The 18,976-nt window shown below is 35.0% G+C and overlaps 3 protein-coding genes across 3 annotated transcripts in view; 1 reads left to right on the forward strand and 2 right to left on the reverse strand.

Moving 5' to 3' along the window:
* Nucleotides 1–3,900: 3,900 nt before the first annotated feature.
* Nucleotides 3,901–7,126, reverse strand: LOC107039980. Its single transcript, XM_015259866.1, has 2 exons — nt 6,965–7,126; nt 3,901–4,541 (listed from the first exon to the last, which is right to left on the reverse strand). Exons 1-2 carry the CDS (start codon nt 7,124–7,126, stop codon nt 4,035–4,037), a joined length of 669 nt encoding a protein of 222 aa, XP_015115352.1. The 3' UTR covers nt 3,901–4,034.
* A 659-nt stretch (nt 7,127–7,785) lies between these two features.
* LOC107040019 lies at nt 7,786–10,522 on the forward strand. Its single transcript, XM_015259913.2, has 3 exons — nt 7,786–8,826; nt 8,897–8,968; nt 10,228–10,522. The coding sequence occupies exons 1-3, from the start codon at nt 8,620–8,622 to the stop codon at nt 10,330–10,332; spliced, it is 384 nt and encodes a 127-aa protein (XP_015115399.1). The 5' UTR covers nt 7,786–8,619; the 3' UTR covers nt 10,333–10,522.
* Nucleotides 10,523–11,436: 914 nt separating this feature from the next.
* LOC107040014 (tetratricopeptide repeat protein 27) overlaps nt 11,437–18,976 on the reverse strand; it is a 14,390-nt gene continuing 6,850 nt past the window's right edge. The window contains exons 2-5 of the mRNA XM_015259906.1: nt 16,767–17,619; nt 15,748–15,814; nt 14,418–14,750; nt 11,437–13,249 (exon numbers count right to left, since the gene is read on the reverse strand). Of these exons, the coding sequence (XP_015115392.1) occupies nt 12,194–13,249; nt 14,418–14,750; nt 15,748–15,814; nt 16,767–17,619 (2,309 nt within the window). The 3' untranslated portion in view covers nt 11,437–12,193. The remainder of the gene's footprint in view (nt 13,250–14,417; nt 14,751–15,747; nt 15,815–16,766; nt 17,620–18,976) is intronic.

Genomic DNA, 18,976 nt, shown 5'->3' on the forward strand with positions numbered 1-18,976 from the left:
AGCAAAAGACAAATTTTTTTTACCAACTTCATTATTGGGAGTGCAGATGAGAATAATAATTTTTTATTAGTCTTATAAATCGATGGATTATAATTAAATTGATTAGATTAGGCCGATTACAACAGTTTTCTTTTCTCATTCGATTGAATGCGAAATATCATTATTATTGTTTCATTTAAGGGTTCATGTCTTGTCTGTGATTATTAGACAGTCGAAACGAAAAACTACTATCCCTTGTTTCGCATAAAACAAAGATTTTTCTTGACATGACAAATGACATTCCTCGCGTGTCCAGAAAATGCAATTTTTTTTTAACTACTAAATCTATTTTTGCCACAAAAATTTTTCATTCCGGCGCACTCTCTGCATGTTTGGCACAAAAAAAATCCTTTCCCGATAATTTTCAAAAAACTGTTTTCTTGGCGCAAGTAAGACTTGTTTGAGAACTTTGTCCTGGGCCTTCCTCTGGACTTTAGATTGTACTATTTCATTTTCTTTCCAATTAATCCCTTGACAAGACCTTCTCCCGTCACCACTTCTCAATAATTTTCCATTCTACTGAAAGCAAAATTATTATTCTCATCAGCATTCCCAAGAACAAAAAAAGTATTGTCACGATTACCTTTCGGACATGAAAATTTGACACGATTGTCACGGCAATTTTTATCCAACTTTTCTCTTCACGTGGGATAATAACTGGATTTCCCCTCTGATTTTTACTACGGAGTAATGTCCCTACTCAATCATGTGACGGTCTATATTCACATTTAGTTACTCCTCTTCATTTTTCGTGCTACAGAAATGTAGCCCCGTGAGAGAGCTGGGGAGGGAGTTGTCGATACGGCAATATGAGAGGTCGATACAGACGTATTAAAGGAGAGATGGTAAGATGTAGCCCTAGTTCTTCCACAATTTTCAGCCATCTCACCGTCAGATTCTGCACTCAGAGAAATGAGGCTTTTTAATTAAACGAAACCGTTTATTTGAAGTCCCTCCATTTGATTCAATAATTAATTTACTGCAAATTGATGAACTGGCATGTGGACTTCAAAGGAAATAATTCAATCACACATTCAATAATTCAATTATTTTAAATGAATGGCTAATTAGTTCCGAAGTAATAGTCTACAAAATACACAATAATGTTGCAATTCACTCTATTTTAGGTAAATGGATGTCCTGATAAAACAAAATTGCTCTTCAATTCAACGGAATTAAAACTGGAAAAAGAATTTTGAGACACGTTTTTAATTAATTTAGCAATGGCGGAGTTGTTGTGGAGAAAAGCGAAATCTCGGAAAAAAGTTCTGATATAAATGTCGCCATATCCCTTCAAATCAATCTCGCGACAGTCCCTGATGTGTATCTCCTATTCTGCAGAAGATAACAGAATTTTGATAAAGATCTCTTTTGTGGTGAAAAGTGGGATCTACAAAAACTTTCGCATCGAAATTTCATTATCTCCCCTAAAATCGGAGATTTTTATCGAAAACTCCCTCCCAAGATGAGTTGACTTATCGTATTTTGGTGCTTCAATTCAACGGCCATTACTCAATCCTGTAATTGTCTATATTTAAATTTAATTGGAAATTTAATCTCGTAGTGAAGGGGTAAAACGGTTCACGTTCATTTTGACTGTTGGCCAGTTGTCAATGAATATCTCGGAATCGAGGGGAGATAGCCAAATTTTTGTCATGACCTTTTTTGTAGCCCTCAATTCGCCCTACGAAAAAGGTTATTATAAAAAATTCGCTATCTCCCTTAGATTCGGAGATATCCCGCGAAAACTCAGCTAAAAAAAAATTGTTCATTTTTACTGTTGGCCAGTTTTCAATAAATTTCTCGAAATCTAAGGGAGATAGCAAAATTTTTGTTATGACCTTTTTTATAGCCCTGAATTCACTCTACAAAAAAGGTCATTACAAAAAATTCGCTATCTCCCTTAGATTCGGAGATATTCCTCGAAAACTCAGCTAAAAAAAATTGTCCATTTGGACTGTTGGCCAGTTTTCAATGAATATCTCGAAATCTAAGGGAGATAGAAAAATTTTTGTTATGACCTTTTTTATAGCCCTGAATTCACACTACAAAAAAGGTCATTACAAAAAATTCGCTATCTCCCTTAGATTCGGAGATATTCCTCGAAAACTCAGCTAAAAAAAAATTGTCCATTTTTACTGTTGGCCAGTTTTCAATAAATATCTCGAAATCTAAGGGAGATAGCAAAATTTTTGTTATGACCTTTTTTATAGCCCTGAATTCACACTACAAAAAAGGTCATTACAAAAAATTCGCTATCTCCCTTAGATTCGGAGATATTCCTCGAAAACTCAGCTAAAAATGAAAATTGTCTCGAAGATATGGATTAAAATTACCGAAAAAATCGCAAGCGTTCGGGAGAATTAAAACATAATAAAAATAAAAATGCCAATTTTCGCTGACAATTTACAATATCCACTGAACTTAATAATTTACTAGCCCGCACATAATAAAATGAATGAAAACCCCGTGATTTATTCTTTCTTTACGTCATTCTTGAGATAAAAAAATATGACTTTTCGTGAATAAAATAAAAGATAAAAGTTCTCCTGTTCGTCCTACATTTTGTTATGATTTACATTTTAAAAGCGGCTTGAAAACGTGTGCCGCTGCACATTTACTATCAGCATCGGAGTAATTTTACCAACAATTTTCTTGCCGCGTCGATACAGAAATACAAGAGGTCAATACAGGCATTTTAAAGTAGAGATAAAAAACGCATACAATGCAAAGTGTAGCAATATCTCATCCATACTTTTTTATTTTTTATCCATTTCTCCGTGTATCCATAAAACTTGAATACAAGCCCCTGTACAATATCTCGGAGGAAGTTCTAGATCTACAATAGAGTTGCTCAATGAAATTTCAACGCCTCTTACAAAGACCATTGAGATATCCAACTTCAGAAACTAATTGCTTCGCTGATTTACTACAATAATTCATTGATTTCTTGCTCCTGACACTTGTCGATGGGAATCTCCCCCTCACTTAGTTGTATTTATTTAACACTCGCCCTTGAGTCTGTTGACTTATCCTCGACCACTTGACATCAATGACCTTTGATATTCGACCGGAGAAAAATCATTATTTTGAGATTTCCAAGTTGATAATAATGTGAATGTTTCTAATATTCCCAAGCTATTATTAATTTTATCAAGAGAATTTTATTTGAACCAACTATCATTTGTTTGTTAATTTTCAAATAAACATGATTTCATAGTGAATACCAGTTATCCCTTCTCGAGATACATTTGATTGGGAGAAATCGAACGTCTCTAGAATTGAAGTTCCTTTTATTTGTCGCAATAATGAGAGTATTTGATTTCTTTCTAGCCAAAAGTTTGCCAACTCCAGAAATTCGTTGGTTTACTCAAAAATCAAAATTATTCTCATGACTAAATACGTTGTTATGTCAATCAACACGATCATACGTTGTTCCAAGTAAATTATAATTGAAGTGAGCATTTCGTATGTCGAATCAGGATGAATATTGTTACGCGGAAAAAGCTTTGAGATTGTAGTAAGATGTCGTTGAGTTGAAAGAAGTTTATATTTCTTGACTAAAAAAAATCGCATTAGTTTACAATAACAGAATCACAGATTACGGCAATTCTACACAAACTTGGATATCACAAATTTCGTTCAATGTGCTGTACGGAAAGCTCAATTTAAACATCGGCTTCATTCGAGAAAACAACATTCAATTCATTCCTCAATGTAATCATCTCCTAGGTACGAATTTTTTATCAATTCATGAAAGTAGAAAATTGTGATTGACGCCAAGGACTGTTTCATTTGATTCAAGTAAATGTATCTCAAGAAGAAATAATTGATGTTCACCGTAAGATCTTATTTATTTGAAATTGGTTCGAGTGTACAATACTTGTTCCCAGCAAGGAACATCTCAATAAAAATGACTTTTGGCTGGCATCGTCTCGGGACAACCCTTAAGGTAATGAAATTTCTGTTTTTTGACTGTTCACACCAGAAGAAATTTAGCCCCGCGGGAGGAGCGTTGAGACTTGTCGATACAGCGACACAAAGGGTCGATACAGACATATTAAAGTAGAGATAGCAGTTAATACAATGCAAAGTGTAGCAATATCTTGGCCACATTTTTTAGTCATCCATTTCTTGCCGTATCCATAGCACTGGCATACAATGCCGATAATAAAACAAGCAATACCGAGAAAATTGTGCATAGCTTTAGTACCAACGGGCTTTAAAATCTTCCGCAGTTGGTACGCATAAAAAACAGATGCTCCGGAAATGCCAAGGAAAATCATTATAGCGACAGAAGTTATACCCAAGATACCGTGGACAGATCTGAAGTGGGTTTTTTTTGTCAGATAGAGGATTGAGGTGCCGGCAATGCTGAACGATGCACCCAGTATTTGAAGGCACCAGTGTACGTGACTTCTTGTCTTGTAGCTTTTTAATTGACGTGATAAGGGGCTCTCCGATGTTAGCACCATCAAGCCCTCGGACATTAGGAGAACGTACTGCAGAATAATGTAAACGATATTTTAATGAGGTAACTGGATACGGGGGCTTTGTATTGTTGAGCTTCACCTTCTTGTTTTCGCGATTTTTCATTTAATTTGGGCGCCGGGAGAGAGTATTAGTTCTGCCGAAAAATTATGTTCGCCTGGAGGGATCCTTTGGCGTGGTGAACCAACTTAATTGTGGACAAATAAACAGTTTCCAGCAAATCATGATAATTTTTGGAGTAGGCTGATAGAAATTTGTTTAGTTTCCAGTAACGATTGCAATTGAATTCTCAATGTTGTGGGGTTTAATTCAATGTGAGATCACATTATTCATGAATGTTTCTTCATCTTGAAAATTCAATAAAAGCCGGTTTTTTGGGGTGACAACTTGAATTTTAGACTTCATTATGAAAATTGAATATTGAATTTTATTGAATTTTTAATAAATTGAGAAGTCGGTAAAATAATTGCCTGAATTTTCTTGCTGAAAAGTGAGTTATTGGCAAAACTAAATAATTTCGAGGGGACAATTTTTATTTTTTTTTTAATATCCTCATCAATGTATTTTTTCTATGGTATAAACCTATGGAGTTCTCTGAGATCGAATGATTGTCAACAGTTCGAATTCTTCTAGAGATATTTCTGATGATCACGACAAAAATTTAATTTTTGTGAAAAATATTAAAGAAAATTTAAATGTTCTTCTATCAATTGTTAATTTCCCTCCAGTAAATCTGTGCCACTCCGTCAAATATTCTCATGATGAGTCAATTATTGGAGGGAATGTACAAATAAATTTAGCGAAAATTCTACTTATGCATCACCCAATTATCGAATACAATGGAAATGTTAAATAAAAAATACTCAATGGTAAAAAAAGCAATGGCCTTTTCTATTAAATTTCTACAAAAACTTCATCAACTCTTTGAAATTTGAAATGCCTCTCAGCATTATTGCCACGGCATTGTTTCTCATTCGAGCTGAACCCCCCATTATCATTCCTAGTGTTTGTTTTAATATACATTTTTCCCGACTTGAGGTAGCGCACGGGGTTTATGAAATGTATCTGGGTGATGGACTCCAAAGAGCATCCAGCCTGAAGCCAGATTAAAGGGAGACAGAAGGATGTTTATTAAAACGAATTTTCAAGTTGAGTTTACCGATTGTGTTTCACCACTCGAGCATTGAAGCGAAAAAGCATAATTTGAGAATTGGAAAATCATTGCAATTGTATCAACAATTACGTGTAATGAAAATTCACAATATTTAACTTTTAATTGAATTTAGCATCGACTCGTTGATGGAATTTTTCAATCTGCTGTGGAAACTCAATATCGAAACCGTTGTTATTTCCAATTAATTGGGAATTTGCAATGATAATCAGGTGAATTTTCCAAAAGCGTATTTTAAAATTGCATTTTTCAATTAAAGTTTCATTGAAATATTCGCGGACGCGAGAGAATTTATTGACAAGCGACTTTTTCGCGAGCGATTTTAATCCTCGATTTTCCACGCCGACATTCGTCTCTTAATGAAATATTCATTTTGATTGAAATCATCCGGAGAAAATCTTAAAAACAGAAGATCAATACTCTCTGTTGAACTAGATATCAGAAAGATCCCCCAAATTTGTTCTCTGAGTGCAGCAACTGCTGTTTTTTTGAGATGCAGTGATTGAAAAAAAGGGAATCGATACTCTTGAATAATAACATTCAGTCGCGTGAAAATCCCACCGCAATGTCGAATAACTCGATAATTCCTCTGTAATCACTGGCCCACGTTACGAACCGAATGAAAAAATAATACTTCTGTCAATTTTCTACAGGAAATAAACCACTGTCACTCAAAGGGACCCGAGCAATGCACTTGCAGTGGGAAAATGGACCCCAAAAATTTGAAAAACCGAATACAAAATATTTTTTCATCGAAGGATTACTCAACCAACTCAACTGACTCATGGACGAAAAAATTTAACAGAATAACCTATCGAATTCGTTAGAAAATTCTATTGAATTTCTGTTGAACTGCTCTATTAGTTTTTGGCAGATTCTATTGAAATGTTCAATAGAAAATATTCAGTAGAAAAAGTCAACAGAATTCAATTTTTATAAGTTTTTTCGTTTGATTTTCTGGATGAGAAGAAAAGAAAAATAGAATGAAAAAAACTTGGAAAATTTGAGTCGAGTAAATTCTATAGAAAATATATGAAAAGAATAAGTTATATAGAAAAATCGAATTCTGTTGACTTTTTCTACTGAATATTTTCTATTGAACATTTCAATAGAATCTGCCAAAAACTAATAGAAAGTTTACTAGAAATTCAATAGAATTTTCTAACGAATTCGATAGGTTTTTCTATAAAATTTTTTGGTGCGTGCTAGCATTTGGAATTTATGAAAAGCTCGAAGTAGCATTTAAAATTCCTATATACGTACTCCAACAGTGCAGAGTCCAGCGTGGACACTAGTCACATTTAATTCCCATCCAGCGAGATAAAGGATATATCCTGTCACCGAAAGCACGATGACATGATTGACAAAATTGACTATCGATAGGATTTTTTTCCCGACAGATTGAGCCTCTTCGGTAGCAGCCATTCTCCCTGAGCTCGGAGATTTTCAAATGGATCAGCACCGACTGACGGGAGACAAACGAGACATTCGCCTTTTTTTTCCCTCTTGCCTCTGAATTATCGGTGCTGTCAATTCTCACGTAGGTTGACTCTTAGATAGCGATTAACGAGACTGATAATGAGTCGGGATTATGTTGCAAGAAATCAACAGTTTTAATTACTAGATTGTTTCCTCAACTGTACTTGGAATTGCCCGTTGAGGGGATTGCCTGTACCTACTTCGCAATTACACTCGGCAGTCGGTGAATTTTAACGGCTAATCATTTGCCCACCCTAACGCGTCGGATGATTAAATACGATAAACAGGTTCATTGCACACAAAAAAAAATTGAAAATTTGAAAATTTTTGTCTGCAGTTTACGGTACATTTTTTGGAAATTTTTATCGAATTTCATTACCACTGACATTTCAAAGGACTTCGTTATTGGAAATTCAGAATTTCGCGGAAATATCAAAGAGAATTGTCAATTTCAGTTCCTTTTTTCCGTGACAGTGAATAGAGCGTAACAGCCTATTGTGTTCCTAATGCGTAAAGTTTTACTTTTTCCCACGCGAACCCCATTGTTCCCCACAATTTTACACCCGCGTGCGCAAAATTTCCGTTTCCGCCCAAACGATAAAAAAGTACTGCAAATGCTCACATCAGCCCCACTGTAACCACTAAAACTCCAATACAGTTCACACAAGAAGAATATTCAGCACACGATAATACTCATCAATCTTTCAACCCGTCCATCCCCAAAAAACATAAAAACCAAATCAATAAATAAAAATAATACATCGCACTGAGTGACCGCAACCCCGGGGGTCCGTGAAATCCACTCTCTAATAAATTGATATCGAGTAAAACTATTTGTCCACCGGACACTGAGTAAACGCCCCAAATAATTCCCAATTGGAAATTTTAAATAAATATCAAACTTCATCCACATTCCTATTTTTATATTTCCCAGCTATTGAAACGCGAATAAATCATACCGTACTCAATCAAACGTAAATAACGCAAGATATGCACGACGGGGGGAGTATAAAATTCATGGTCCATGAAATGTGAATATTGTTGAATTTCACGGTAAATGAAATTCAAAAAAAATATAGAGTTAAATGAAATAAAAAAAAAAAACTCCAGCCGAGTCCACGCAAACAGTGGTTTCACGGGGTATTTAAAGTAGTTATTGATTGCCATAACTTCTCACAAACTTCCAAGTGTCATTTCACATGGAACAATGGATAGTTATGATACTCCCAGACATCAACTTGAATTCAGAAATTCGATATCTGTTTGTAATGAAAAGACAATGAGCAATTCTTAGCGTTCAACTTCTGTCAGACGTCATTTGCCACTGGTGGATGACACCAAGTCGAACTAATTTCCAAACTTCTCCGAACGTAAAACTCAAGAAGATAATAATAATAATAATAATACCGAGGTGTATGAGAGAATAAGGGCCTTTTAAAATGGATAAATTGATTTTTTGGTTTATTCTGGTGAGCATTGGCATGAGAGGTGCATCGGGGGATATAAAAGAGGATGAAGGTGGTGAGTGCAGCTGTGGAGTTTTTCCAAGCGATTCTGCTGATCCAATACTGGAACAAACATTCCAATTTAAAGTACCATGCAGCGCGGATGGGGCCAACAAATGCCAACAAATTTGCACAGTCCTGGTAAATACCGGTAGTGTAATAAAAATATTAGCATTTTAATGTAAAAATGTTATTTAACATAAATTTGCAGGCACAAGCTGCACAGTACAAGGCGCCAGATATGATTTGCGACAAGTTGAAAATTCACGTGGAAAAATTACGTGTAAGTTTCCCTCCTCCTCCTGGCTATTTCATCTTTTTTTCTCTATCTCTCTCTCTTTCTCTGTTTTCTATTTTGTTGCTGGAAATAAGAGGAGAGAAAATTGGAATTCAAGAGCAATGGACTTTCGCATTTCTTTTTATACACAACGAATAAAAAAGAAGCAGTGAGTATCGTCAGAATGGTAGCAAAATCGATGATGAAATTTTTTTTTCTACCTCTCATTGGATAGTCAGAAGTTTCCTATTTCAAACTTTATGGAGGGAGCCTATTTTCTCCTGATAGTTCTTGAGATATAAACGAAAAACTTTTTCACAGTGTAGAAGTTGGTTTTTAAATATCTCGAGGGCTGTTGTAAATGTGCTTCCTCGGGCTCGTGTTTGGAATCTTGAATTTTCCCTAACAATCCGATGGAGAGAATTTTCAACCTTTTTGCGCTTGCCCTATTTATCGGGGATATTCGACGGATTTATTTTTCATTTGGGTGATTGCATATTTTTAGGATTATATTTTTGTTTTTGCATGTGATATTTTTGCGAAGCGATAAATGGCTTAATATCTCCGAATCTAAGGGAGATAGCGAAATTTTTGTCATGACCTTTTTTGTAGCCCTCACTTCGCCCTACAAAAAAGGTCATTATGAAAATTTTGATATCTCTCTTAGATTTCGAGATATTCATGGAAAACTGACGAATAGCCAAATCATTTCAATTTTCAGTTTTCGATGGATATCTCGAAATCTAAGGGAGATAGCGAAATTGTTATCATGACCTTTTTTGTAGGGCGAAGTGAGGGCTACAAAAAAGGTCATTACGAAAATTTTGGTATCTCTCTTAGATTTCGAGATATTCATCGAAAACTGACGAATGGCCAAATTGAGCAAGTACTTTGCAATTGAATTTCCAAAAATGAATTTATAAAATCGCCAATGTCTTCAAAATTAAGGGAATAATTTTGAGTTATTCACAACTGAAAACAACCCATGTAGCCTCTCCCATGAAGCTCATATTCAAAGCCATAACTCAAGAAAGTACAGTGCGAATTCAATAATATTTAATCCCAGAGAAGTCATCGAGACGACAGTTTAGAGTTATGGGCGGAGCAATTGAGCAATTATTCTCCAACTGTTAATTCCAAAATCTATTTCCGAACAGAACGAATATTTCAAACCCAAAAATCTAGATCTACAGACACGATTTTTCAATTGAAAAATGCGAATAGCCCTTCAACAAATCATAATACCCTGCAAAAATAATTTCCAGGTCAGTCTGAGCATGAAAATTTGCAATCATCCCTGGAAGCAAATCGACCTCAATATTCCCACCGTCTGCTGTCACAATGGGAAATCAATAGCCTGCAATTTCTAGGAATAAAATATTCAATCAACTTTGTTATAAAACAATTTAATTCAACCAACTTATGCAGATTCAATATCATTAATATTCACAATACGTTTGATGTAGCAATAACTCTGACGAAAAGAAAAATAAAAGTGTAATGTAAAAAAGAACGGGGTCACAAAGGAGGTTTGAAACACAGTTTATGCAGATTGATTTATTCCATTCAATTGCTGAAGAATCACTCGAAGTTCATCCACAATTCTTTCCAGGCCCACTCAACATCAATCGCCATTAACTTTTCTCATTAAACTCCAGGAATAACAGGCTGTGCGATAATTTCACCATCAACTAGTTTCATTTTTTTCTACACACCCACGTGTTCACTCGTTGAAACAGCACAAAGAAAAGTACTTCGTCCATTATGTTTAAACCGAGGGATTATTGTGCCTTTTGACAGTGAATTTCACTGTCATTCCCCGGAGTAAAGGATATCCACGTACTTTGGCTATTTTTTTCTTCCCTGAAATGCTATTCTACTTCATTTGAACCCCATTTGACCCCAAGCTTCAGGACTCACAAGGATTTTATTATTCAAACTTCGCAGGTCTGAACTTTAATCTCGATATTGAACCGTTGGAAAAGATTTGAAAAATCTGAGATAAAACTGGAAAGTTTACTTTTGGAGAGAGATTAATGGAATACTTTTAAAAAATGCAATTTTTGAAATTTACGAGTATTTTCTATAACTTATCAGCAATAAATTTTCCACAATTTCAATTATTTATTTATAAACAACGATTGTTTAAAAAAGTAATAATTCTGTGCAAAATGTTATTTTAATGACGCTGAATATTCATCATTTGCAGGTCTGAATTTGAATCTCAATATTGAACCGTTAGAAAACATTTTAAAAATTACTATCATTTTCCATAAATAATTTGTAAACTGATTTATTCATATTCAGAATTTTACCAGAAATAGATTTATAAGTAATAAAATGAGGTTCCCGAAAGTTTAAACAATTTAAGTTATTTATTTATAAATAAATAATGTTTATAAATCTCAATATTGAATCTTCAAAAAACATTGTAAAAATCTGAAAAAAATAGAAAGTTAACTTTTGGAGAAAGATTAATGAAGCAATTTAAAAATTGCAATTTTTGAAAATCCCGATTATTTTCTACAACTACTTTCTAAACAACGAATGTTTAGAAAAATAATAATTCTGTGCAAAACGTAATTTTACTAACGCTGAATATTCATTACTTTCTTCAAACTCTTCTCCCGCAATTTAATCAACAAATTTGCTGATTGAAAATGGTTGAATCCCTAGCCTGATCCTCCCCAAACTGCAAAAAATACTTGGATATCCTTAACCCAGCACATACCGAATCCACGGGCGGCATCATTACGTCCAAGTGCTGTTATTTCACCAAATAGTTCAGCCACTTTATGCAGCAATTTGCGTGATCTAGCCCCATCACCATGGCTAATATCCCAGACTATCGCTTTGATCAGTATATTCCATAACTCATACACCACAATGCATCAAAAAAGCGGATGTTCCACGAAGACTCCATTTGCCTGCTGAATAAAAATCCAGTAGCGAAGTGGTAAAACCATTCGAGTCGAATGAGCCCTTCCCTAACTTTTCAAAATATCTCCGAATCCACCCTAAATACCGAAATTTTCGTCACCACCTTTTTTGCAGCTCTCACTGTCCCCCACAAAAAAGATCTTACCAAAAATCCTGCCATCTCCCTCAGATTCCCAGATATCCCCCGAAAACCGCCTAAAAATCCACTAGAACCGTTTCCCCCTTCGCTCCCGCACAAAAAAAAAATCCCCCGTACCGTGAGCGCCAGCCATTTCCCCCCGAACAGTCCATTCACGAAGATTGATTAATATTATCAAATGCCTGCATAACAATCCCAAGTTTATCCTCAAGCTTCGCCAGTCGACCGGCAATATCCTCCGAAGTTGTGCCTTCCTGTTTGACTTTGGAAATAACCGACTGTAACGCCAACTTGGCACTCCCAAGCAATGATTTTTTGTCCCTGTCCTGAGCAGCAGCATCTGAGCACTTCAAATAAGCATCTGCAAGGCTGTGACACAGCTCAAGTACCCTGCTGATAGAATACGTATCACTAAACCACCTGGGATCAGCAATACAAGATCGATAAGCCCGTTGCAAATACTGCGCAGCCTTTTGAAAATCGACATCATTACCCTGAATGACAGCCAACTGTGCATACAGCCCCCAAACATCCGGATCATTATGCACAACTGATGTTATTCTACCAAACAATTCAAGTGCTTTATGCAGCAATTTGCCTGATCCAAGCCCATCGGCATCGATAACACCATTGCCAATAGCTTTTGTCAGTATATTGAGTACCTGTAGGTCAATGTGTTTACCCTTAAGCTCCAGTATACGATGGTAACACCTTATAACATCGGAAAAATAACCGAGATCGATACTAACAACCATGAGATTATCCCAGACCTCCCACTTGTCGTAATTACACTTGACCGCATCCTGAAGTGAATGCCATGCACGTTGTTTGTCACCTAGTTTGATATAAGCCTTTGCCAAATTATTCCACGCCTCGAAGCTCGTTTGTTCGAGTGCACAATAACGTCTGTACGACATTGCCGCCAATTTCCAATTTTCAACTTGTAGGGCTGCAAAGCCCAAGCGTATCCACACATTCTCCTGAATGTTATTGAGCTCCGCTGATTTTTTCAGATGAGGTATTGCCTCATCGTAATTTTGTTTGGCAAAATAGTACATACCCCAGTGACGCTGTGCTCTACTGCTTGTTTCGTTTGATAATTTCCAGGCGGTTTCGTAGTGCAATGTCTCCTGTTCTGCATCACCGAGCAAACACCACAGTTTCACTGTTGGCTTCTTCGTGATTTCTTGGCGAATTATTTCAGCTGCCTGAAATGTCGAGAGATGGATAATTGAGAGGGGGGAGGGAGGGGAAGTCGAGTGTAAATATTCTTTTTTCGTTGAAAATGGGGGGATTGTTTGGAGGATGCTTGCAGATTTAATTAATGTTTGCTTCGAAAGTTATTGAGGTGTGGTGATAACACTTTTATAAAGAGAAATTATAGTGATGTCAATATTTTTGCGCTGTCTCAAAGTGATCAAAGGCAGGAATTGAATGATTTAGAATTTATAATGGATGAATGTCAAATGAAAAACACTCGAGTGTTGATTGCATTTTTAATTGGAAATTTTTAAATGTACGGCTAGTTTTATTTGCTAAATTATTTTCATAATGCAATTAGTAATTGCTATTAATTAATGATTGCATTATTTTCGTAATGTAATCATTAGTTGTAATGATGGATTTAACAGGAAATATGACTTTACTGGATCGTGATTGAGTCACGGAAATAAAGACAATTAAAGACAGCAATTGAACAATTTAGAATTTATAAATGTTGACTGTCGAATGGAAAACGGTCAAGTGTAATTGCATTTTATTCCGATAAAATGGAGAGTAGAGTGTGACATTAATGAATCAGGAATGTTTCCCAGGGCTAATATTGACATTTTAAAACATTCCTTTCACGTTTACTATCACAATTCGTTAAATTATTTTCATAATGATTGATATGACGGGAAATATGACGTTTTTTCATTGTGATTGAGGAAATAAAGACAATAAAAGATGAAAATTTAATAATTTAGAATTTATAATTATTGAATGTCAAATAGAAAACACCCATGAGTGATATAAATAAATATGAATGTTTTTTATTAATTGCGATTAATTAATAGCATTTTATCCCGATAAAATGGAGAATCGAGTGATATTAATGAATAAGAATATTTTCCCTTTAATTTGATAATTTCTCACCTGATTTTCATCATCTAATCATCAATCGCAATTAATTAATCCATAATAATTCATTATTATTGATATTATAAATAATGAATTCATCAATTAATTGCAATCACTGATCTACTGAAAAATATGACTTTAGTTTTCTTTTAAAATCAATCATTTATTGCCCTATTGATTTTTATGGGATCAACTTGCACCCGAGAGTTTGAAGCTTGAAAGCTTTTTGTTTCCCCAGTGTGTTTTATTATTTACCTTGTGACGAAGTTCCAGGAGTGTATAACAAACAATAACTTGTTCCCATTGATGAAGTTTTAGGTACAGCTCGAGAGCACCCTTAACCATTCCAAGACTCAGCATTGTATCCGCTAATATCTCCTTGAAGTGCCAGATCGGTTTCATACCGGAGGCAAATATATTGTACGTTCTGTGGTATACACTGGGCTGTGCATTGCTATAGTGAGTAATTAGACACTCGGATTGCGATAGAGCGCGGTCTATGCTGCGTTTGTCCCGCATCTCGAGGAGGCAACGCTGGCGCAATGCTTCCATCTTCAATGGCCAGCATTTCGTATTTTCTATTATTGTCTGCGAGTCAAAAGGAATTGAAATTGAATTTTCAGACAACGAGAAACTACGGAAGCGAGGTGGTAAAACACTGACTCCTCTTCACGTCTTGTTACGGAAATCAAGTAGCACGTGTAACGCTTCCGATCAAATCAGCAGTGAAGCAGTAAAACGATTTAATGGGATTTAGCTCTTTACTGAGGTGAGTTTTTGAGAATATCTCGTAAGATACGGGAGATGGCGAAATTTTTGTCACAAAATTTTAAAACGGCAAATTGACAAATACATTTTTTGCAGTCGTTAATTTTCTCTCTAAAAAATTATTTATTTATGAATTTCTTTACTTATTTATTTTAATTAATTGTTAATTAACCGCTAACTTTTGTAAAGCCGTTAATTCTCTCTCGAAAAAATTTAATGGCAACAATTTAGTTATTTGCCTTAGATTCCGAGATATTCATTGAAAACAGACCAATAACAAAAATCGACTTGAGGATATCCGAGCACTTGAGCTATTTTTTCTCCAGCGAAATATATATTTTTCTAGTCGAACATGAGAGCTTTAATTTGAGCCCCATTTAACCCTAAGCTTCCGGGAATTTTATAATGATTTTATTATTTAAACTTTTCTGAATTTGAGTTTCGATATTTAATTGTTAGAAAAGATTTTAAAAATAGTAAATAGCAAATTTATTCATATTCAGAAATTTACCAGAAATGGATTCAATGCCTTAAAAAATAAGATCTCCGAAGGTTTAAACAAATTCAATTATTTATTTATAAATAACGAATGTTTAAAAAATAATAATTCTGTGGAAAATGTAATTTACTGACGCTGAGTAGTCTGTACCAAAAAATATACTTGGATATCCATCAACAACTTCACCACCTCGATACTGAAATAATCGATATATTATTATTACAAGGCTTTGTAATTTTAACAATGCTGTCAGTGAGTTATTACGATTTACCACTTCGCCCCCGTCCAGTAATAATTTTCTGATAAATAAAATATTACGTTTAAATACGGAGTGATTTCTTCCACGACGAGGTGGTCTTTTGGCTGGCACAATTGCAAATGCATGCTGTAAAATAAAACAACAGGGAAATTGACTTGGTCACATCGTAGTCAACACATCTTTGCTAATAAATCAGCAATTTGTTTTATTTTCAATTCAATTCATTTTAAATTGAATTTAATAATTCATGAAATTCAACATTGTCCCAACGCTAAATTTTTTTACCTTTCCCTAAATATTGGTTTCAAAATAAATTTTTTAAACAACAGATACTGCAATTAATTTCATAATTCACCCAGGGATGGCCATCAATCTTCCGATTCTTCAATATTAAAAAAATTTCCCACTTCCATTAATTAAGGTTTAAATATACTAATTCGAAGTTGAAAAAATAGTAAAATAATTGATAATCTAAATTTCGTATTGATGATGCATTCAATATTTAATAATATGAAACTGGAAATTTTCTATTTAAAAAATAAAACCAACTTTCTTAATAATAATAATAATAATAATAATAATAATAATTAATAATTTTATTATTATTATTATTTAAATTTATTATTATTATTATTATTATTTAAATTATCAACTGGAGGTACTTGACTTGGTTTATTATTATTATTATTAATTTTAAATTGAGGATTACTTCAATAATTAAGATTTAAGAGTGATATTGACAAATTGGCTACTTAACAATTTAGCCTAATCTGCTATATATGGTTAAATAAATAAATAAAATACTTGATAATTTAAAGGTACAGCGTTGGAAAGAATATGAAAAATCACAATGATTTTTTCAATTATCGTCGAAAAATGAATTATCCTAACTCAAAAAATTGGAGATTTTGTAATTAACGAATACAATGTTTCCATTCTAAAGCAAAAGGGCGAGACGATATCAGTCAAATATACCCTAGACCACCGAGGTAATTCTAATCCCCACGAAAAAATCCATCTCAACCATGATTGTTGATTTCGCCTCTGTAATCATGAAAAATTGAACCCCCCAACTCACCATTTCGCCATAACGACATTTTCCTCCACACACCCAAGTTGGCTCTGTTGAATGCTCTCCGAGAACTTGACGCTCTCCAATCTCAGATCGTCATTTAAATGCAGCGACACAGGAAGTTGTGGGCACTCGTCAAATGGAAAATGCTCCCTCTGAGTCTGAATATTCAGGAATAGCTGTGCCTTCTCCTCGGCCTGATACTTGGTGCGTTTTCCCATGGCCCCTTGGAGCTCGAGGGTGAGCCCAGCACTGGCCTCAGCCATCTTCAGGTACATTTCGATATTGGGAATGTGCCTGTAGAACATCCACACCTGTGCAGCCTCGACATTGAACAAAGTCTCCAAGTACTCGAATTCTGGAATTCTCCAGATGTCCAATTCCCTGACTTTTTCAATGAGTCGTTCACTCGCCTCCAGCAGAGCCGGTGACTCCTCTTCCATTATTAATTGATGGACTAGATTCGCTCGCAAGAGCCACCACAGAGTGGTAGGGCAAGCGCTTTGCAATGTTTTATTCGTGAAAATGAGCTTAGAGAGGTACAGAAACTCGAGGCGTTGAACGTTGTCATTACACTGATCTCCAAGTGCTAATCCTTGGGCGGCTTCATCGCGCTTGTGAAGCAGCCAGTCAACGTCCTCACTGACCTCTGGCCCAGTCCAATTACACTGAATGAATGAGTATAACGAGGCTACACCGATGCACAGCCATTCAATGCAACTCTCGTAATCATTTTCGATTGATTTTTCCAGGGTTGATTGGAGATTTTCAGAGGATATGAGAGTCCTCAGGTTTAATTTTGTGGATAAATTGTCGAGGAGGGACTTGTAGTAGAGAGCGTCGTCACCCGCAGGGGCACCTTTCCAAAATCAAGGATAAAAATCAACGTCATCATCGCTGTTCATCAGTTTTCTTTAGCTTTTTGTTTGGTTGAAATTTATTTTATGGTTCATTATGGATTTTTTACTGGTCTGTGGCTAACGTGACCCATCTCACATTCTAGTCTTTTGTAATTTAAATGCAACCCATACACTAAATGGAAATGGGAAACTGTAAGGGCGTAAAAGCCGAATAGTTGGAAATGGATTGATTTGAACTGAGTAACAAAAATCGGAGAATTCAGTATTTTTCGGGGAACGTGCGGCAAAATATTTTTTACGTAAAAAAAATTTTCTAGGAGTTTATTGAGTATTTATTCGGTATTTTTTTAGTTAAAAACGAAAGGTGATAGCGCGTTGAAAATTGTATTTTCAATCTCTTCCAAAAATCTTTTAAAAATTCTATTCAATCGTGTAATGAGTAATGAGGGGAATAAAACTCGGGGTTTTGGAGCAGTCTTCATTTTTTATGAAGAAAATCAATTGATTTGGGAATTCCGATACAAATGGGGAACTTGCATGATTTTTAAAATTTTTTAATCTCAACTTTCGGTTGTAAAGATCATAAACATTGGAAATATTGCACGAAAGAAGTTTTGCCTCGGAAGCATTAACTTCCGAAGTACTTGCATATCCGTCTTTATTATTTATCGAATTTACCCCCATTGTATAACACTTTTTTTCAAACAAAGTGGATTATTCGTTGTGGAGATATTAAAGATTGAAGAGGAAGTTTCGCTCCTATCCTACGAATACAATACCTTCCTGTTACGAATAAAAACTTTCCATTAACTGAACATTAAAATTCCACACACGGGCTTTCAGCGTGCAATTAATGGGAGAGTGCTAAGTCTTTCCTTTTTCTAGTTTCTATAAATTTTTAATTCCACGAATGAATCAACCATTGGCGTAGTGTTCTGCGGGGAAAAATCAATGGCCGGTTTTCAAAAAATATCTGGAAATCTAGGAGATCCGATCAATTAGCCCCTCATGTATAGATATTCCAAATTTTTATTTTTTTCCTCATTGAAGTAGTTTTGAACAAAACTGCGAGCTAATAAAAAACATTTGCTAGTTAGTACTTTTTTTAAAATAAATTTTTGAAAAATCACCCCTGAAAAAAAAGGCGTTATCCCCCCTATTTCATTATTTCCAAAAAATTTTACCACCAATCGGTAGCAAATTGTTTGAAGATTTTTGCGAGTTAAGAAAAAATCGTCAATGCACTCCTATTATTGGGTAAATTAACAATTCCAATTTCAACTGAAAACCAGAGTTGATGACCAGAGTTTGTCGCAGAGATGCCAGACAAGATATGAATGTTTTTTTGGGCTCAAA

The sequence above is a fragment of the Diachasma alloeum genome, unplaced genomic scaffold (assembly GCF_001412515.2).
Source record: "Diachasma alloeum isolate Michigan unplaced genomic scaffold, Dall2.0 Dall_scaffold_00315, whole genome shotgun sequence".
Classification (NCBI taxonomy): domain Eukaryota; kingdom Metazoa; phylum Arthropoda; class Insecta; order Hymenoptera; family Braconidae; genus Diachasma; species Diachasma alloeum.